General features: G+C 43.6%; 1 protein-coding gene across 1 annotated transcript; it reads right to left on the bottom strand.

Annotated features, from left to right (window-relative positions):
• Positions 1–285: 285 nt before the first annotated feature.
• LOC111867919 lies at positions 286–21,293 on the bottom strand. The gene is made up of 5 exons (XM_033752852.1): positions 21,148–21,293; positions 10,018–10,126; positions 3,596–3,657; positions 2,833–3,448; positions 286–486 (listed from the first exon to the last, which is right to left on the bottom strand). The coding sequence occupies exons 2-4, from the start codon at positions 10,119–10,121 to the stop codon at positions 2,862–2,864; spliced, it is 753 nt and encodes a 250-aa protein (XP_033608743.1). The 5' UTR covers positions 10,122–10,126; positions 21,148–21,293; the 3' UTR covers positions 286–486; positions 2,833–2,861.
• Between the last annotated feature and the right edge of the window lie 1,351 nt (positions 21,294–22,644).

The following is a 22,644-nucleotide window of genomic DNA, read 5'->3' as shown; positions in this document are numbered from 1 at the left end:
CGTGTCACTGTCGTGGCACACCGACAATGGCACGCAACACTTCATAGTGAGGCCAGGGAGTAATAGCTAATAGTAATGTTTTCCGCTCGGGGAGTAGCTCTGAACGGCCCCACACCAAGGGTATAGCTTCCCGTGCCCCACAACAGCGTTTGCCTTTCCGCGCGGCTAAAGTTACCAGGCAGCAACAGTATTGTCAAGAGGGAACACATAGTATTGACGGCAGACATTACAGAAGTTTAGGGCTCGATATTTGAGTTTTATTAAAGGTGTAAAACAGTACAAGCATTTTCCGTGATCTCTGAATAATTGTTTTATTTCTTAGACTTTGCTTATTTTAATTACATTCAGGAAATGAATGTTCGATTAACAACAAACATATTTAAGTTAAACCCTGAAAGGAACTGATATTTTGTATTGAAATTATTTTAATGATGCTGGAACAGCCTTGAAATCCAAAGGTGATGCTCCACCTCACGGTGGAATATTCTGAAACAGTAGAATACAAAAGATTAACTTTGTTATGATAACAAAGAAATATAGTAATGAAATGCATCGCTTTATAGTCGAATTTCATTTAGATACTATTTTAGATATTTGTCAGTTGTAGGAATAATTCACTTTGCTGTTAGGCAAATGAATTCTGAAAGCTCAATTAGTGTTAGCTTTAAACTGCTTAGTGTTCGTCAGATGTGTATTGTGGAATCTCCTTTTAACTAATACCGATTTCCTTGGTGAAGGTCGACTAGCTATCAAGCCCACTCCATTTTGAAAGGGTTCCTTTTCTCAGTCACGGCCAGGATACTGCCTATCCTGACAGAACTTTCGTGGTTTTATCAAGCCTTTCAAGCTAATACTGAGATCTTATGTTGTTGCATCCTGTCGCCAATTTAGATTCGTGGAACACCTATGCAGTAAATATTATTTGTTAACAGTATTCCAGTCTTGGAATATATGTTTCGATGCCAAAACAACAATCCTCAGAACCAAATACTGACTACAAACGCTAAAAGTAAAATATATTTTCCAGTATAATAACTTTAATTGTACAATGCGAAATGCGAGAATTCTGTATGGACCCCTTTATATTCTGTCAGTGATGCTCGAAAAATACAAAAATAAAGCATATTTACATAACCCAAAATATAAGAGTCTTAAAAGCATAACATTATAAAATGTGCGATTATGCATGAATAATGTATAATATTACGCATGGAAACGTGTTTTATTGTTGTAGATTATTGCTAATGAAGAATGTTCGAAATGTTCCAAATAAGTCCATTCTGAAAATCTGCTTTTCATAGTTGATATTAAAATAATGTATTGGAAATTGCATTGTATTGTTGCCTTTGTTAATATTTTGGCCTGGAGGAGCAGTTTGGCACAAAGACTCATAGTCTAATGTTTCTATGAATATACATGTATGGTGTCCTAACTGCAGATTTCATCCATGATAAAACAATTTCTGGTGGACACTGGTCAATTTTTTCTTACATAAACACCTAGATCCAAGCTTCTTTACATCTACATCATGAATATTACATAACTATCCTCGTGTCAGATCCTTATTAGTTAATGTATTCTGGTTTACTTATCTTCTGAAATAGAACATTATTAAGACATGACGTTACAGCACCATACAAAGAGACTGTACACTTAAGCCTGTCATATCACATACAACACACAGACAGTATCGAGCTATGAAGGAACTCTGGCTGTCTTTGAAACGGAAGCTATAGAGGATGGACATATCCGTCACGAACAGAAGTTTCCAGCCATGTACACAGTGGTGCAATATTTACCCCACACGCTAGGTGTCAGTAGTGAGGTCAATTATTCTTCAACGTTCACAGGACGTGGATATCAGAAGAAATTCTTCTCGAAGCACATAGATTATAGATTACTCTTATGTCCTGCAAGACGAGAACAAGTGGTAAACTGTGTCTGAAGGGTGTATCATCATCGTCATCAGATAATGACGTGAATCATTATGACAGGCCTATCAGTAGAATGTCACTAGATTTTATTTTCAGTATAGGTTAGGAACCAAAGTCGCAACGCAAGAGGCCTTGTTAGACACAAGAGACATGTTTTTTTTTCTGTAAGGTTACCTACTCGAAGCACGACATACGCTCAGAGATGATTGAGAATGTTGTTCAGCACATAGAGAACATCACCTTTCCCTCTAGCCATACAAGAATTAGCTACGTGTTATCTATCACGTTGGGTCCGAAACTTTTCTTAATGTGAAAGTATTTGGCGCTGACTCAGCACGCATGACGTCAATTCGACGTGTCTACATTCTGACTGTTAACATGTCCCTTAACTTTCTATGTGTTCACAGCCAGAACAGCGTTTTGTTAGTGTGAAAATATTGGAAATAAATTTGAAATTATCTATTGTCTGATCAGGGGCGAAGCCTCAACTAAGGTCGGCGATTGAGATAGCATGCTTACTGCACGGATTTGAGGCGAAACACTTGGGTAGCAATAGGAAACTATGGGATATCACAAACATGACGACTGACGGCACAAACAGAAAATGCTCGGACAAAAATCCTGCCACAGAGATACCGCGAAACAAGCTCTAACTCGAGCCCTGACCGTGGAAACACTGTATCTAAACGGCTTATCCGTGGCTCGGTCTCTCCGGAAGAAAAATAATAGTTGTAACACGCTAAATATTTCAGACACACCCATGACACGTTACAGAACACTGCTTCGTCACACACAAAACACATACAGTAGGATGTGTTCTCCTTGATAACACAGAAGACGAGGACAACTCAGCCGATCACACACAGGTCACTGGAATAGGAGAATGAATTCATCTTACTGAGATAGGTGACGTCTTCCTGTTTCCCACTACAAGTTTCTGCAGGCGGGACTCATTGGAAACAGAACGCAGTGGCGCTTCAAGTTAAAGCTCGAGGCAGAACGCTTCCCTGGAGTGTTTCCACCGCTGAAATAATCGTCATCAGTTCCTGCTCCAGGAATGTAACCATTGGCACAGCTGTCATCTCCAGTGTTCAGACATCTCAGCCAGGCTGCACGGCGCTGTTGAAGGTTCAAGGTATCCAGTGACGCCCGTTTCCCTGGAGTGTTTCCACCGCTGAAATAATCATCATCAGTTCCTGCTCCAGGAATGTAACCATTGGCACAGCTGTCATCTCCAGTGTTCAGACATCTCAGCCAGGCTGCACGGCGCTGTTGAAGGTTCAAGGTATCCAGTGACGCCCGTTTCCCTGGAGTGTTTCCACCGCTGAAATAATCATCATCAGTTCCTGCTCCAGGAATGTAACCATTGGCACAGCTGTCATCTCCAGTGTTCAGACATCTCAGCCAGGCTGCACGGCGCTGTTGAAGGTTCAAGGTATCCAGTGACGCCCGTTTCCCTGGAGTGTTTCCACCGCTGAAATAATCATCATCAGTTCCTGCTCCAGGAATGTAACCATTGGCACAGCTGTCATCTCCAGTGTTCAGACATCTCAGCCAGGCTGCACGGCGCTGTTGAGGGCTCAAGGTATCCAGTGACGCCCGTTTCCCTGGAGTGTTTCCACCACTGAAATAATCATCAGTTCCTGCTCCAGGAATGTAACCATTGGCACAGCTGTCATCTCCAGTGTTGACGCATTTCTTGACCCTCTCAGCTGTTTTTTCGCTGTAAAACAAGATAAGATGCACAAATGCAGCAGTTAGTTATGCGTGTTGACGTACCACCGTCCCATGGCTCTTACTGAACCTTGTCGACTCCACGTCGGCGTCGTTTGCCCGGCGAATCCAGCGATCTCCAGTATTTGTTCTCTTCGACTGCGCCAATGAAGTCTCGATTGTCACAGCTGTGAGACAGCCCAGCATTTATGAGGCAAGAAGTCCGCTTCCTAAATGGGTTGAACGATTCATATAAGTGTTTATCCACAAGAGAGAAAGTGGGGGTATCTTCGATGAAGACAACAGATGTTGGTATATATCATCTGTTGTCTTCATTGGAGATACTCCCGCTTTATCTGTTGTGTTGATGGCTATACCTTTTTGCTTATTGTTAGTGGGGTGGGACTAAGTCCCTTGTACTGCGGCCACTTCTGGCCTAGTGTACCAGCCCCAGATGATAGGTGAGGGTGATTGTGGAGCAATTGGTGGAATGAAGATTGGCAAGGAAAACTGAAGTACTCAGAGAAACCTGCCCCAGCGCCACTTTGTCCACCACAAATCCCACTTGACCAGACTCGGGATCGAACCCGGCCCGCCGCGGTGGGAAGCCAGCAACTAACCGCTTGAGCTATGGCGCGGCCTACGGCTATAACTTAGGATAAATATTGTATACAGAACATGATGCCATCTATAAAGTTCATATAAGTTATGTTAAAGTTAACAACGAAATTACATTTGATAAGTAAATGGGACATTATTGAAAACTGGTAGTTTCCCGCTGAGAGAAATTCACATTTCAGTATATGCACAGTCTGGAAGCCCAAAAATTGGTTTCTGTGGTTATTTTGGATACGATTGCTTACTAGTGGATACTATGGTTTACTGTATGTTGTAGTTAGTTAATGAACTTTTGAAGCATTATCATCATTCTAGCGTATGACCTATCAGAGATGACGAAGAAATCGCTCTTATGCCTTAGATATCATTATCTCCTTCCCTCCTTTCTCCCGTGTCTCATTCCCATGCGTATTATTTCTCCGCTGTGCCCCTATTCCTCCCTCAATTTCCACGCCAAAACAGTCCCTCACCCCCTTCTTACGTTTCCTTAAACATTTATATTTTAATCTCCGTGACTCAGTTCTCTCGTATCCTTTCCCCAGTCATCTTTATAGATCCGTCCTTTTGTCATTTCTCTCCCTTAACAACGACAGACAATACTGTGTGTTGTCCTTGTGTCCTAGCAAGCACGCGTTGTGGTTTTCCTGAGCGTGAAATGACTATTGCTTATGTGTAGATATAGGCTGCAAATTACTTGCTCTGATTAAGGCTGGGGCCACACGAGCGCACAAAGTACGTCCGTTGCAACGAACGTACTTCATGACGGACGTTGCTGAGGACACCACACAGTTGCAGAATGCGGTGCGTAGTTTTTTGTCTGCAATGGAGCCAGAAGAAAGCGTAGCATTCGCCTCTCTTTTTTATTTCTACAACGGACGCATTTTGTGCGCTCGTGTGGCCTCATCCTAAGTCTATTATGACTGGGAAAAAGAACACGAAAGATAAACATTTAGAAAGGAATAGTTACGAAATGAAAACACAGAGCACTGGATACTTACTGCACTGTCTCCATACTCGCGTCCAAGTCCTCCAGCAGGTTCCTGAGCAGGCGCACTGTCCGTCTGTTCTCCTGTAAGCTTTTCACATGGCTGCATGCACAGTGCGAGAAACGACAAGCGGCATTAGTACGTGGGTGCCGTCAGCAATTTTCCCCAGAAGGAGGGGGGAAGAAAATTTGGATCCGAGATAGCTCAGTCGGTTTAGTGACGGGCTACGGGCTGGATGGCCGGGGTTTGAATTCTGGCAAGGGCAAGAGAATTGTCTCTACTCTATAGCATCCAGACCGGCTCTGGGGCCCACCTAGCCCCCTATTCAGTGGGTATTGGGGACTCCTTCCCCCGGGGGTAAAGCGACAAGAGCTTGAATCAGACCTCTCACCTCCGTCTAGTGCCGAGGTACACTCTACTCCCCCAGATGTCTTTATGGCCTCGTGTTTAATTAATTAAGCACAGGAACAACTTTACCATTTACAGTTATGCAAAGTTAACAAATACGACTAGGCAATACTGTCTTCAGGTACGCTACGGTTTTTCTTTCAACGAAGTTAGACGCTGCAAAAGCAACTCAAGCATTTCGTTTCTTGCTGCTAATTTCTGTTGCCTTTCGCAACTGCTGCTGTTGGCAGTACTCTGACTTCTACTAACAGACCTATGGAACACGCATTTACATAACGACAGAATAACAAGCGCTCTTCTTTTGTATAATCAATTATATGTTGGTGTCCCATATTTTTATTTTGAGTCATTTTGAAAATGGGGACAAAAATGAACATATTTATGGTTATTTTAATCGGAAGAAATTTTGAACAAAGTCAGGCTTCTGTGTAGAACTTGAGGTTCTCACAGCAATGGTTTTGAAGAGTTCTGTCTTCTAGGACATAACGCCGTGTAGTCCTTTGAAATTCGGTCGACATTTTGGAGTGACTATTCTTTCCACTTGCTTCACACTGATTTCTTACTTGGCTTCTTATTCTTAAATCCTGAAAATGTAGGTGACATATTTCTCCGAAACGTCGATCGACTTTCAACGGACTACACGGCGTTATATCTTAGAATAAAAAACTGACTGACTGCTAAAGTGCTGCTGGCTGTCGTCAGCACAGATTCTTGATTTCGAGCCTCACGGGACTCACGACCATATTTTATTTTCTGACGGCTCTGGGAGCGATAGAACTCTTTTGAAGCTTCTATATTTATACCGTATCGACGAGGGAATATGCTTGGAATGTCCTTCAAAGTGTGATAGAACGTGAAACAAAGTTACAGATATTTCATAACAGACAACTATAGAAGACCTGAGAGCTTCATATTAGCAGACAGTGTTAGTGTTACACGCAACCAGCCACTGGAGCGAAAATGCATTTCTCTAATCTGTAAATAAACTTATCAGTGGACGGACTGGCAGCTTGAGGTAACTGCAGTGTTGAAGAGCTGGATAGTGATATCGGCCTTAATAATGAAAAAAACTCGATATCACATTATCTTCTTGACGTTTTGAGTGTGCTGGGGTTCCCGTAACGAGCAGTGAGTGGGTCTGGATCTGCCCCAGTCAGATCCGATGGATCTGCAAGACGAACAGTTCTTGTCACGATTTTAAATTTTAGTTTCTTAAAGCTGTGTACAAGATTACGATCTTCTGCGGTGTGATGCCGTGTAGTCTGGGTATTAAGTACCAAAGTTTCATAGGAAACTCATGCCTACTCTAGGGGTGTTACTCCGAAACATCGGTGCCTCTATACCAATTATATGGAGCCACGCCCCAAAAGATCGAAATATTAATTATTTTCGCTTTCATATATATATATATATATATAATGAAATTTGTGTTATTCTTAATATGGTCTTTTAGCTTCAGAGGGATTGCTGTCGGGCATGGGGGGCATTTAATATTGTATTTTGAGTTATGCCACCGTGAAATCTGGTAAGTGGTTATGAAAGTTCGGAAGGAACAAAGGCATCAATCGTCAGAGTAGTGAAGGATGGACTCAGTGTGTTCGTAAGAAACGTTGATAATGACGAGTGTCAGAAACCAGGAGACCACAAGCTTAAGGACTGAGACTGTGACATTTTGACTGGTCGGGTCTGTCTCACACGCGTCAGGTGTCAGTAATAGGTGATCATGGGACTTTGCCGGATTGTGACTAGCAACAGAAACCAGAGTACTCTAATCGAATCCCCACTGCTATATTGGCTGTCACAAATCCCGCATCGATTCCCACGCGATCGAATCCTTGGCCGTGAGGAAACATCCCGACTTATTTTGACGAAGGACCGCGCCATAAATCAAGCGGCTAGTCGCTGGTTTCCCACCGCGGCGTCCCAGGTTCGAACCCAGGTCTGGTCAAGTGGGATTTGTTATGGACAAAGTGGCGCTGGAGCACGTTTTCTCCGAGTACTTCGGCTTCCCCTGCCAATCACCCTCACGTATCATCTGAGACTGGTACAATAGGAGAGAAGTGGCTGCAGTACAAGGGACTTAGTCCCACCTCACTAGCAATAAAAAAATAACATTTTGACGAATTTCCACATGAATGGAAGAGTCAGGAATGGTCATCTGGATTCAGATATGGCGTGTCTGAGGCAAAGCTGGCAATCTTATTGTGACGTAAAGGTAACGTTGGGGTAACAATGCGAACCAGAACCGTGGACGGTGATAGAAGACAGTATAGGAAGAAGTGAAACTGCCCCAGTGGGTTCCATGAGACTAGAGGCAGAGGTGCAGTGTGAATTCAAAACAGGATGGAAGATATTTGAAGGGAATTACAGATAATTATTAGTAAATACTACTAATTATATCGTGACAAGATTAAATTGCCCGTTATACGGTAACGGCTAAATAAACAATTATCGCGGCAGCGGATACGCGTGGAACAATAGAAGTACTGCTTCAAACGGTGTTCTCTGAGTGGTCCATGCCGAGGCTATATAGGAAGCACGAACAGGAGAAGGAGAGTAGACAGTTGAGCGATGAGTTACTTGAGAGGTGAGAGCCAGCCAGCGACGACTTAAGCACGAGAACAGAAGAATTTATGTTGTTGGGAACCGTAACAGAGCAACGACTAGTGAATGCTATAACATACTGAGACTTAGCGTGTGCTGTAGTGATTTGATAAATGTGCAAATTAGCGACAGTGTTACAGTAAAAGCTTTCGAAAACGTAAACTATTAACTGAAGTAAGGAACTGTTTATTTAGACGGAAGAGGTCATCTGTTTTAATCCTCCAGACTCATGGTGATGGTAGTTTATTAACTCGTTTATTATTTATTTAACGAAGCCATGAGTAGCTCAGACTAGAAGGCGTCAAGTGATACGATATCGGTAAATAAATTAGGAATTATTTTGAATGAGGCGGCTAAGCCCTACTTTTCCGGAATTTTCCTGGAGGGACGGAGAAGAACAGCGAATCTCCTCACTTAACATAGCCCGTGCGGTATGACGCAAGAACGCTCGGGTTTATTAGTTACAGATTCCTAATTTAATGAGCGATAATTTGATCTGACCAATAGTGATCAGTAAGGTATTCAGCGCGTCAGGTGAACTCAATTTAGGATTTGTGTCCGTATTGTCCTCTGCATGAGCCCCCAGATCCTAGCTCTGCCATTGCACAATAATCCGATTTCAACTGCGGGGCGGCGGGACATCTCGTTCGCTCGTTGCAAAGCCCGTCTTATGCATGCCATTTAGCTGTTCCGATATTCAGCCGGAATTCGACGCACGTGTAATAATGCAGAGGCAGGGGTCGACTGAGAGTACGCCTGCTTCGTTGACAGTTCCGGGACAGACCTCGCCCTGGAGTCCGGCTGTGCTGAGCCCCCCGTGTAATCACCGGTACAGTGCCTCAGATTGTATCACGACTTTCCCTACTCTGTCCAGTGTATCGTCCTCTAATCATCCTTCCTTTGACGCTACTGACAGCGTCTTAAGTGAACAATACTTACTTACTTATGGAGCTGAGCCCTTCTTGAGGTGAAGCCAAATCTGCAGCTACTCAAGAATTTCTCAGCATTTTATAGATTCAATACCCTGTTCAGAAGAGCCCTCCACTGGTCCCTATCCTGAGCCAGATCAATCCAATCCATCCCATCCTATCTCTCTAAGATCCATTTTAATATATATGCATTCATCTTCGCCCCATTCGTGCTACATGCCCTGCCCATCTCAACCTCATTGACTTGATCATTCTAATAATACTTGGAGAAGAGTACAAGTTATGAAGCTCCTCATTATGAAGTTTTCTCCAACCTCCTGTCACTTCATCCCTCTTCGGTCCAAATATTCTCCTCAACACAAATAAGTGAATACATTTAAGGGCGCAGTGTTTTATGTGTTTGTGTACATACGAGTATATCAAGTGATAGAATCGTGTAGCAGGATGCTGAAATACAACATCCCGGAATGCAACACCATGTAATTCGGCTCCACCTTCAGGACTGCTGCCGTCCTATTGGCTAACCCACAATTGCAGTCCTCCCTTCCCTATATCAGAACCTCCCGTTTGCACGTCCGGCTTACTGACTACTCCCATGGACGTGAGACAGAAAAGAACTCGGTCACGAGTTTCGCGGGACCCGGAATAAAGAATGACTCTGCTGGCGAGGACCAGCAGCAATTTACGAAGACTGAGGCAATACTTTCTTCCAAAATGCAGGAAACGATTTACCAGACGACACGGCGTCACATATCTGCATACTCTGGTAGTGATGTCGATGAGTGTCCCTCTCTTGTTCAGTTAGTCCATTAAGAAAAGTCCTACCTGTCCATCAGTTCCTGAGCTATCTCTCTCGATGATGCCCAGGCCGCTGTTGCCATGACGACCAGTAAGTAGAGAACTAGTGTCATCTCTCTCTTCCACTCCATTTGCACTACAAACAACAGAACAGAGTCACGCGTTAGGCTGATGGTGTGATGCGTGTTGCATCCCCAGGCGTCAACAGAATCACTGAAAGCACAGTCACTGCTACCACCTACTTTAACGTTAAAATATGTTCTTGTTTCGTACAACTCTCACAATATACAGCGGCTGTTTCCCAAAACATTATTACCTGTAATGGAGACGCATTATTTTCTGTGCGGTACGAACTACATTCATAAGTATCACATAGCAGAACTTCGGGCTCCAAAGGATACAACGTCAGCCCGGTTCAATGAATTAATTCTTGGATTGTTTGTTAACGCTACTTCATTTCCAGAGCTGAATTGCATGGCGTCGAATTGGATGGGAAGATACCCATGAAAGTACTTCGAAGGTTACCGTCGTGGCTTATTTTAAGGTATTGTTGCAAAATTCGCTTGGAGAGACAGAGATTCTGCAATTGACCTCAAGCTATGACCGCTTCCATCTACATTTTCATCTACTCACCATTCACGATCGCTGTGCAAGCTTAGGTTAGGTTAAATAAGGTGAGGTCCATATTAATTATGTCAATATACTCGTAGTTACGTGTATAAAGGAATATATTCTGGGAAGAAATTGGAACATATATTTTTTGGAACGTCTTAATAATAAACATATGGCGTTGCTAGTAAGAATTATAAAGCAATATTTACATTGTTTTTTTTTCATGTTTGCTCAACGAAACCTAGTGTTTCGTATGTCATCATGTTTTTAATTGGCAACATTTATAGAAATTTGTGGATACGTAATTCTTGAGTGTGTCTATGATCAATCTTCGTAAGAAGATTCTCATGTCTAACAATTAAGACCAAAGCTACATATAGGCATCACGTGGCCCAAATCTTGATGTTTCGTACTTTACACGAGAATGCACGAAACAGAATTAGAGTGTTTTCGAGACCTATTCAAGGTAATGAAGCAAAATTGTCCCTGTGATTAATTAATTGAACACCACACAATGAAGGCGTATGGGGGAGTGGATGTATAGCTTCACCATTCTCGACCTCGGCGGTAAATTGAGGAAGGTAGTCAATTTCAGCCCCCAGCTGCTTTTCCCGCGGGGGAAGGGGCCCTGGTACCCATTTTATAGAAGACTTGGTGGGCCCCAGAGCCGGCCTCGAAGCAGCGCAGTAGAAAAAAAACTTTCCCCTGTCGGGAATCGAACCCCGGCGGTTCAGCCCGTAGCTATCCGGCTCCTTCGGAGATACGTATTGATGAAGTAGAATTCTGAGTACCTGAGGCGACTGCAGTATTCAGTACTCAGAGATCCAGAAACTCAGACGTTCTCCTTTTGACATGCCCTACCACTTGCTACGATTACACCAAACGGAGAATGATCTCGTAACCCGCCAGTTATATGCCCACAAATCCCCGATATATTCCACTTTTATGATGTTTATGCTTGCAGACTTTATTCTCCTTTTGGTGTGGGGTTCTGTTGGCATTAGCCTGTATCAGAGCGAGTCAGGTGTGGCTGCGTTGGTGTAATACTTAACCAGTACACGGAGTGGACATGAAGTTTATACTGGAAAACAGTGAAAGGGTTAATGTGTGGCTAAGCGAAGGTTTCGCGTGGTTTGCGAGGTTCACAGTTTTAATATATATGATCCTCTAATGGTTTCGTGACTGACTTTCTTCAGATATGCTCCTAAGCCTCGAATGAGGGTGAAAACGAATGTTTATAGCGGACGTAACGAAAATAGTTTCATAAAACCGCAATTCTATATGTGGTGTTGCATGAACGTGAAACTTGCTCTGGCTCTAGACTTGCATTCGGGACATGATCGGTTCGAATCTTGGGCTCGATACCGGCTGTTCTGATTATTCTTTTGGTTTTATTCAGTTCTTCCATAAAGGTGCTGACATGAACTTAATTATATCCCCAAAACTAATCGCTTTTCTCGTTGGTAGATGTGAGGTTTCCCAGATGGTGACTCTGGTGTGACGTCATGTAGTCTGTTATATCGTAACTAACATTTCGGAGAAATGTGCTGCTTCCATCCTTAGGTCTTCTACGAGATTACATGGCGTCAAATACAATAAGACAGTTATTTTCGTGGTCAACCCCGTTTGAATCTCAAATTTAACACTCTCACTGAACTCCTATGGGCGGATGGGTGACTTTCTTGGAGCAGAAGCTACCAGACACGTTCAGCTGTTCATTTTACAGCATTCATTGTAAAGCGGAGTTGAAAGGTCAAGGCATTATTTGCCGATGGCTTTCTGAAGTAGCTTTGAACTGCTGAAGAACTTGGCATAAGAAGAGGCAGAGGATCATCAGTTTAACGCCGGGTATTACAGAGAAAGTCAACGCCGATTTCTTATCGGGTTTTAGCGTGAAGTAGAGTTTGATTTCAGATTCCTTGGAGACAGCCGATATGGTACTGTAAGTGGACATTCGGACGTGTCACCGTGTCAAGGTAACCTAGATCCAAGTTGCAGTATCCTAGGAATTTCAAATAAGACAGCCTTTGCTGTAGTTTCCTTTACGTCCATGTTTTACGTAACAAGATATCTTGGCTTAAGGCGAAATATTCGCTACCCTTATACGCTTTGTGAGCGTGGATTTGATGCACCTCTGTTTCCCTAACGTGACGCTAGTTTTGGCACATTGTGCGCAGCACCTCGTACCTATATTTATTAAGTAGAAAGTAAAGGTATCTCTGCAACAGGCCGTGGAGGCCCATAGGGTTGTCAGATGTTGAGATTCCCACATTTTCTAGACAGTCGGCTCATAGATGGCGGTAAGGTCAGCCTTACGCGCCGGCCGCCCTTTACTCCCAAGAATATTCCTGGTACTCATTTCTGTTAGAGGCTAAGTCGACCCCAGGGCCATATTGCGGTTTGAAGGATTAGGTAAATTGAAAAAAAAATCCACCTCATCGGGATTCGATCCCGCGACCTTCCGGCTTGTAGCATAGTGCGTCAACCAACTACGCTACCTCGTGCGCCTTATCTGTATTTATTATCATTTATCATTTATTTAATGATGCTTGCAGGAGACATGCTTACTGCTTGGTTCTACAGTTTTCTAAGAACCTTGACCTCCTTTATGACAGCTGTCAATTCTCTCATTTCGCACCCATCTTTAATTTTCTCACCGCGTGTTTTCTGATCGTGGAAGAGGAGGCGCTACCTTCTATGTATGTATCCTCTACCCTTCGACTTATGCAGCACTAGTGATCCTAGTAGGAGCTTACGCCTCCCGCTAGCATAGCTCCCCAGGTGATCAGGGCGCGTTTTCAGTAAATCGCATTATGTAGAGTGACACAGACGGAATATACGGACTTGAATGAAACTCATGAAAGTTGTGTGTTAAAAAATTTGAGTGATTGGTCGCACAATTTTTAATGTTAACAGGAAATTATGGTAAGATCTGATCACCTATTTTCATTTGATACGACACGGACAGCATAGGAAACGACGCCGCAAACAATTCTTCGTTGCCATGGGAACGTGTTTACCGAGCCGTTGCCTAGCAACGATAGGATATACATAGAGATATAAAGACTGGACAAACTTACGAAGTACGTCGTTGAGATGGGCTCAGGTACCATAAAATGCATACAAAGTTTTAGGAAAATTGGTTTAGGCATTCAAAAGTTGATTGTTTGGGGGGGTACAGAAATACCCGTACACAGACACACAAACAGAGAGCAAGGTGAGCTCATAAGCCTACTTTTATTTATTTCAAAATAAGGGAAGTGTGCTAAAAGCAGCCACTCTCTCATACAAATCACCCGGTCTGTGAAACTGTCGGATGACTCATTCTACAGAACTGTCACCGTCATCTTCAGATTTACATAAGTTACAATTCCGTGTACAAAGGCAGCTAACAGATCGTGTGAAAATGTGTTAAGATATTTGGGAACGACAGTAAGAAATCAAAATTTGATTCAGGAGGAAAATAGAGGAGATTGAATTCGGGTAATGCTTGCTACCGTTTAGTCCATAACCTTTTGTCTCCTCGTCTGCTGTCCAAAAACATAGAAATCAGAATATACAAAACTTGGTCTATGTCAATAAGGCTGAAGCACAGACCGAGGGTGTTTGAGAACGGTGCTGAGGAGAACATTTGGGCCGAAGAGAGATGAGGTGACAGGAGGCTGGAGAAAACTGCATAATGAGGTGCTCTGCCTAATATAATTAGAATTCTCGTGTGAAGGTGGATGGGATGGACAGGGCATATAGCGCTAACGGGGATATTAATGGGAAAGCCAGAAGAAAAGATACCACTAGTAAGACCAAGACGTAGGTGTGTGGATAATATTAAAATGTAGCCGATTGTCTACATAGCATGGGATATTCAACGTCTCACAACCATATCTGCCTTCACGGCGTGGTACAGGAATAGCTGTACTTTTTTTTTACTTAGAGAGATAGGATCTGGTGGTATGGGTTGGATTTATCTGGCTCAGAATAGGGACGAGCAGAGGTCTGTTTTGAACACGGTAATGAACTTTCGGGTTGTCAATCTAGGTACTATTCTGGCATTCACTTGAAGGGACCGAGGAGAGCCACAGGAAATCTGTCAGAGTAGCCGGTGGCCCAAACACGAGTCTAGAGGGTTGGTACTACGCCAACCCGGTCGATTGTAATTTTAATTTCGTAAAGGGCGCCTAGCCGGTCACGGTAGCCTAGCGGTCTAAGGCATGTACTTTCTTCGCTCGCTCGGAAGCCGGGATCGTGGGTTCGAATCCCACTCAGAGCATGGATGTTTAGTTTGTGTGTGTGCGTTTTTCTGTGTTTGTGTACAGGTAGAGGCCTTGCGACTAGCTGATCACCCGCCCAAGGAGTCCTACCGAATGTGTAAGATCTAGAAAAACCGAAGTGAACGGAGTTCATGGAGGCAGGCCTAGGCCCACTGGGGCTGTAGTGCCAAGGCGGAAAAAAAAACGGACGCCTAACGGGACGTGCCTGCCATTAAAGGCAACGGAGAAGACCTGAAGCTCGCTGATTGGGACAATTCTTTCCCCCGTACAGTCCGGAGTTCAATGTAGAGACGGTCGGCTTCCACTTGTCCGCGTGTGGGCTCGGCTGCTTCGTGGAACGCACGTGGGTTGCGTTTGTGCTGAACTTAATGCAACGTAATCAGCATGCTTTTGTCTCTAATGAATCCATTAACGTCAGCACAGAATCGTATTTAACGTGTGCATTAGCAGGAGAGTTTGAGGCACACGTAGGCTGAGCGACTGTCAGCGTCCTCAAATGGAACACAACCACACGTCTACCTCTAGCGGTTTGGGATATGAATTACAGTAAATACTCGCTAATCCGGTTGCAGTTAATCCGTATCGAAATATGAAAATGAAAAAATACCGTTCATTTGAGTACATACGAGCCGTGACTCCTGAAAGCCTGAATAGTGGAGTCAGAGTAGACGTTCATTGCTAGGAAACAACTCGATATACAGGTCACCGCTGCAAGAAATACGTAAGCAACAATCGAAGTATTGTTGGGCTATAACGATGGAAACGGTGTTTTCTTTTGGGCCCAAGTCGAGGCTATATAACGAGGGAGTCTCTTTGAACGGCTGTCCTCCCCGTGTGGAGGTGGGGTCGAATACCTCCACCTTGACCCTGCGAGTCGTAGGAGGCGACGAAAAGGGAAGTCTCAATTCTGAGACAGTAAAATAGAGTCGCGAGTCCCAAGGGACTCGTACCCGAGTAAGACTGCGCTGGCAAGGGTCAGCAGCATATATAAAAGACAGACCCGTCCTCTCGTCAGAGAGGACGCCCCACAAAAAACAAAACCGTAACGTTCAACAGTAATAAATATCTGGTCATGAGCACCAGAAGGGGCTCGACACTAAGACTTACTGACTGACTGACCGTCAGTCGCAATTTGACTTTGACTTTGACTTTGAACTGCTGTCGAAGATGATTGAGAAGAGATGGCAACGAGTTCAGCTGAGCTTTGAAAGTCAGCCTGTGAAGAGGACACTTTACGTTTGATAATTACTGTGTTGAAATCCGTTGCCAGGATATGACTAATGAAGACTGAGAACCTTAGTGTGTGTGTGTGTGTGTGTGTGTGTGTGTGTGTGTGTGCGTGTAACGGTGAACTGTGAAGTGTGTAGATCAGCGATAGCGCTGTATCACTTATTGTTACGAGCTGAGTGTGTAAATGCAATAATCCAATCATCCAATCCGTACCCCGTCTAATAGTCACCCCTATACTTGAAAATTTTTAAAAGGCACATAGCATTTAGGAAAGTAGACGAGTCACTTGTCTGTTGAGAGAAAACTTGAAAGTTACTCCGAACCTGCTTTATTACGTTCAGAAACAAGTACAAATTCTGAGTCTTCTATCAGTGAATGAATTGTATACGGGTATAGTCTTTTAATGCCGGTCACGGTAGCCGAGCGGTCTAAGGCATGTACTGTCTTCGCTCGCTTGGAAACCGGGATCGTGGGTTCGAATCCTACTCAGGGCATGGATGTTTAATTTGTGTGTGTGTTTTTCTGTGTTTGTGTACAGGTAGAGGCCTTGCGATGAGCCGATCACCCGCCCAAGGAGTCCTACCGAATGTGTAAGATCTAGAAAAACTGAATGAACGGAGAAGTTCATGGAGGTAGGCCTAGGCCCACTGGGGCTGTAGTGCCAAGGGGGAAAATTTAGTTTTTAATAGTTTTTAAATAGAAGTCCTACAGTGATTTTTTTAAATTTATTTTCGTCAGCATTACTTACATCATTAAATTTTCCACTTCCTTGTGTTGTAAGTTTGTTTTCGTCTTTTAGGGCTATATTTTGCTCCAATAATCCGGATTTTGCAACATATCCATAATACTAGCAGGGACGTCTGCAGTGATAAATGCATAACTAACTAACTAACTAACTAACTTCACGGAAGTGAGCCCTTCTTGAGAAACCGTCAGTTGTGCAGCTACTCAAGAACTTCCCAGTATACGTATTATGGAACCCGAAGGTTCACTACCGTGTTCACAAGAGCCCTTCACTGGTCCCTGTCCTGAGCCAGATCAATCCAGTCCATACTACCCCATTCTATCTCTCTAAGATTCGTCTTAATATTATCTTCTCACCTACGTCTAGATCTTCCTAGTGGTTTCTTTCCTTCTGGCTTTCCCAGCAATATCCTATATGCATTCCTCTTTTCCCCATTCGTGCTACATGCTCTGTCCATTTCATCCTGTTTGACTTGATCATTCTGATTATACTTGGAGAAGAGTACAAGTTATGAAGCTCCTCATTATGCAGTTTTCTCTAGTCTCGCGTCACTAAATCTCTCCTCGGCCCAAATATTCCACTAATAAATGCATGTACTCTTAAAATGAAGACGAGAGCCTTATTGTGCTCCGTTCTGAAGGCACCCTCTAATATTTATCCTGCGCTTAGAGTTTCGTGCTTTTCCAGCTGGAAGTAACTGAGATCATGAGTTCTTTAGATGCTCAGTAAGGCTTCTTTTGAATAGAGGATTAGCCTGTCACGTAGGAATCGAACTCGCGATCACGGTTTCGTGCATACATTTACTCTGAAATATTTCTGGAGGAATGAATGCCGCTTATGCAACAGAGAGAGAGAGAGAGCCGAGCACTCTGTCCCCGCAGTCCGTTCCATGCAGATTTCAGGATAGTTTCAGGCCACATCCTACCAAATCCACCATCCATCAATCATCCTGCCAATTCACGTCATGCGACCTACGTGCGAAACGAGAGATATGTTGGAGATCTTGAGGTGAAGAAAAAAGAGAGTTGCGACGGGCTATTGAGAGTGCCGCTGGAACGCGAGCTGATGCTTGTGTGCAAAACTGTTCTTAGTTGTGTAAAAGGTAAAGTTTCCCTGTTCTTAACTAATAAAGCACTACGCCATGAAGGCGTATGGGGGAAGTGGATATATAGATATATCCACATATTCTTGATCTCGGCACTAGGTGTGAGTATTCAGCTTCACGCCCCGGCCGCTTTAACCCTAGAGAAAGAGCCCGCGATATCCATTAGATAGGAGGTTCCGTAAACCCCAGAGCCGGTCTGGACGACGTGGAGAAAAGAAAATTCTTGACCCTACCGGAACTCGAACTCTGACCCCTCGACCGTAAAGTCCGTAGCCAGTCGATATACCGACTGCGCTATTCCGGCTCTTCGCTTACGTTCATAGATTTTTATTTTTAATATTTTCGAATAATGAATGTTACTAGCACAGTAAATCCTCGTTATAACGCACTAATTGGGGTCGTTATCGGCGATGCCCGTTGTAACCGAGGGAAAGGGTTTTCACGGGAGTACACCATAGGGCACATAACGAGTACATGCAGTAAACATAGAAACAGAAAATGTGTTTGCATGAAGGTTTTTATATTGGGGTCATTTTTTTATATAGGTTTATAATTACGAAACCTTCTCAGAGCCTCAGCATCTCTATAAATTCACAGCTGGGTACAGCCAGATTTTGTCCGTTATATTAGGATGCGTTATAGCGAGTGTTTACAGTACTTGAAACACCACAAAATTTATGAGCCTTAAATATAAGAGGAGACAAGAAGAGAAGTAAATTTCTGTCATAGATGTAACCACCAAACCGGAGGGTGTAGCAGTAATGCTCTAAACTCGAATTCTTGAGGTGCTCGGTTCGATTCTCAGCCGTGACATTGACTAACTTGACTGAGGATTATCATGAATTTTCTAAGTTCCTGCAGGTAAATGACGGGAAATGTATTTCGATTTAGGTAACGTCCGTTTCCTTCCACATCCCTCCCAATTCACCTCTGATCTCCCATCCTTCCACTCGACGATATATTATACTTTAGCTACGGACGGCACCGTAAGGTAACCCGCGTGCGCATGCGCACAAAGAGACACGATGTTGCTCTCCAAGTTCGTATCTGGGAGTTTTTGATTCAAATGGCCCTGAGACTAACTGTGCTGACGGATTCTTCATGAATTTTCTCGGTACCTCCACTCAGACGGCAGGATAGTACTTTAAAATAGACCATGACCGCTTCCTGTCATATAATATTAAATTATTTATTTACTAATAATTTTTACGTAAGCTTGAAGAAAGTCCGAGCATATTCATAAGAGACAAACCCATCTGCTCGTCAGAGAGGATGTTACAGAAGGACCATTACCGCAAGGGTTCAGTTGAAAAGAAAATCTCTGATCGTGGGTCTCAAGGGGTTTGTCGCCAAGACGAACTGATTGGTGGTAAACCGCCAGTCGTAAAGTAACTCTGACTCTGGTTAATCATTTTGTAAATAGAAAGCTCTTTATTGGATTTAACTTTATGTAGCGAGCAGTAGAGCAGGTTAATCCTTGGTTTTATTGGACAGAACTTTATGTGACTGTGTAATCCAAGGAAGAAAAGAGTCAGGATCCTCTGGCACGCAAAGAAATGGGTATAAACCGTGACACGAGGCCGCTCTCGTTACGTAACGGCAGCTTAACCTTTCTAAATGCAGACCTGTGCGGCAAACCGCCCATGAAGAGGCCGACGTCTCCACCGGAGGCTTATGAAGTTGAACATGCTACAAGAACCTATTGTTTCACGCTATTGTCTTTAGAAGAAATGGCAGGACGGCGCCCCGGCACTCAAGAAAGCACCAAGTCGCCACCCAGAGCCACCTTGGCTCGACTAGAACACTGATACAGCGTTATTACTAACATTCCTTCCACTTGTGAGAGAGCTGGTCCCTCGTAACAACCGGGCGATTGTCAATTAACTCAACAATAAATTCTGTTCTATTCTACTCGTCAACGCAGTTCTCACTGCCAACCTTGACTTCACCATTTTGTATTCTGTTCACATGTTTTTCCCCGCTTTTCCTTTATATAAAAAATAATTTCCTACATATGTGAGGAATAATCTTTTTTTTTTCCTTGGCACTACAGCCCCAGTGGGCCTAGGCCTACCTCCATGAACTTCTCCGTTCACTTCGGTTTTTCTAGATCTTACACATACGGTAGGACTCCTTGTGCGAGTGATCAGCTCGTCGCAAGGCCTCTACCTGTAGATAAACACAGAAAAACGCACACAAACATCCATGCCCTGAGTGGAATTTGAACCCACGATCTCGGTTTCCAAGCGAGCGAAGACAGTACATGCCTTAGACCGCTCGGCTACCGTGACCGGCCGAATAATCTATTATTACCATTAATAAATTTCGTAATTATAATTATTCCCTGATAGTCTGGCAGTTTATTGTTTATAATTTCGCCTTCCAGTCTGCACTTCACCACAATCATCACGGAAGGTGGTTTAGGCAGTAATACTTCTGTCTTATACTTTGGAAGTGCTTGGTTCAAATCCCAGTTGGAACTTAAACAATTTTGACTGAGGGATTTCGTGGATGTCCTCAGACATTCCAGTAAAATTCCGTAATGGTAAACCTTAAAGTCACTATCACCTTCTTCAACGTCTTTTGTAACTTGTTCACTGGCATTCAGAAATCAGACACTAATAATATGAGTCACTGACAGCGTGGCTATGAACTACTGATATTCACCATGAACATGGGCGCCGGCAGGAGGGCGAGGCATATGCACCCTTCGATTTTTGGGAAAAAAAAAATGAAGAAATCCATAAAACGAAGGAATTGTACCAAATATCAATATCATAAATTAAAAATATTTTTAAATAAATTAGTCATCCACCCAAAATGCGGTCAGTAAGACCTAAACGACTTAAGCTTAAGTCTGTAAGCAAATTTTCAGGCTATCTACCCTTCGGGATACCGGCCGTCCCTCCTTGGATTTAAAAAAAAAATCAAAATTGAAAAGGAAATTAAATATAGCAAATGTTATTGTCAAAATTAAAATTATGTTCTAAAGAAATCATTCTCCTATTCTGAATCAGTAAAATTATTCTTAAATATCACCTATATAAGTTTGTAAACAAACTACCACGCTGGTCCCATCGGAGAAACTTCTCCCGTAACACATAACCACAAACCAGGAACACCATATAATTCGAGTTACTGGAGACGTCGTTAAGTAAAGCGAGACTAATGTAAGCTCATTATGACGTGTTGCCTACCTGCGGTTCCCGACGATGCAGCAGGGGTTGCGGCCGAAGGCTGAAGGTGTCCAGTGGGGTGGCGAAATGTGTCGTTACTTGTCGCGGGGTGAATATTTATAGTGACCGTGGTGTGGCCCTTCAGATAAATCAAGTGAGGTGCATCTGGCGCGAACAAGTGTTCCCACCAATGAGGACGCTGTGACGTAACCTTCTCCGCCCATCCTATTCAACAGGTTGCGGTGGCAACCGATATGTCGTGGTGCGTACCAACTTTACTGCGGGATTCAGAAATATACCTGTAAACGTATATGTAAAACTATCCCTATAACTGGCCGTGGAGGCCCATAGGGTTGTGAGACGTCGAGGCTCCCACATTTTCTAGACAATCGGCTAACAGATGGCGGTGACGTTGCCAGCCTTACGCGCCGGCCGCCCTTTACCCCCTGGAAGATACCTGGTACTCATTTCTATTAGAGGCTGAGTCGACCCTAGGATCATAGTGCGGCTGGAAGGATTAGGCCAACCGAAAAATGCAGTGACCTCATCGGGAATCGAACCCGCGAACTTCCGAACTGTAGCATAGTGCCTCAACCGACTACGCTACCGCGTCATAAAGAGAGTAATTTTGTTTTTGTTTTAACTGTTATGAAACGTTGCCTACTACTCTGGGGGATGATAATATATGTACGTAGAGATGTTATATATACATAAGGTTAGCTTAAGACAAACGGGGTTCGCGTCCTGGCAGGGACAAGATTTTTCTCTTCTCTGCAACGTCCAGACCGGCTCTGTGACCCACTCAGCCTCCTGTCCAATATATACAGAGACTAAAGCAGCCGGTACGTGAAGCTGACGGCTCGTCTTCCACCTAGTGCCGAGGTAGAGAATGATGGAACCGTACCTCCACTCTCCCATACGTCTTCATGGCATAGTGCTTAATTAGTTAATCCTGGGAAGAGCGTTACCTTTTTTTGAGGTTAGCTCAGGGCCGGTTCTTGCGGACACGGCAGTGGAATTGCCGAGAGTAACCGACAGACTGTCAGCTTCTCAACAAGGACTCGACTGGCGATATTTCTTTCCTTTGAATTTTTAGGTAAGTTCTTTGTGATCTTCAAGACCGATATATTTATTAAAATTGCTCCACGAAGCTATTCATACGTAAAGTACAAATCGTTCCCGTGCTTTAATACACGCCATGAGATCATAAGGAAGAGTGGAGGTAAAATCCCACATATTCTTAATCTTTATATTACTGGAGATGAGTGGTCACGCTCCGGCCGATTTAGTCCTGAGGACAGAGCCCAAGACTCCCCGTGGAGTGATCTGAGTTCCACTGCTTATCTGGCTAAACTTCTATGCCTGTCTGGAATTGCTTTTCCGCCTTGGAGCTCTTAACAAGTCACGTTTCTGACTGAGCTATGTAAATCGGTAGCAACTACGGATCTAAAAAATTCTGTCTTCTGGGACATAAAGCCCTGTAGCCCGTTGAATCTCAACGGACGTTTGGGAGGAATA

Source organism: Cryptotermes secundus, unplaced genomic scaffold, assembly GCF_002891405.2.
Source record: "Cryptotermes secundus unplaced genomic scaffold, Csec_1.0 scaffold218, whole genome shotgun sequence".
Lineage (NCBI taxonomy): Eukaryota > Metazoa > Arthropoda > Insecta > Blattodea > Kalotermitidae > Cryptotermes > Cryptotermes secundus.
This window is presented reverse-complemented; position numbering and strand designations above follow the sequence as displayed.

What these genes read in the sequence shown, in the direction of transcription:
- LOC111867919 (XM_033752852.1), bottom strand. Translation starts at nt 10,121, where the DNA reads ATGGAGTGGAAGAGAGAGATGACACTAGTTCTCTACTTACTGGTCGTC. An exon ending in GCTCAGGAACTGATGGACAG is followed by an intron (nt 3,658 to 10,017) that starts GTAGGACTTTTC and finishes CTTGTTTTACAG; the next exon opens with CGAAAAAACAGCTGAGAGGG. An exon ending in AGATGACAGCTGTGCCAATG is followed by an intron (nt 3,449 to 3,595) that starts GTTACATTCCTG and finishes GCTGTGCCAATG; the next exon opens with GTTACATTCCTGGAGCAGGA.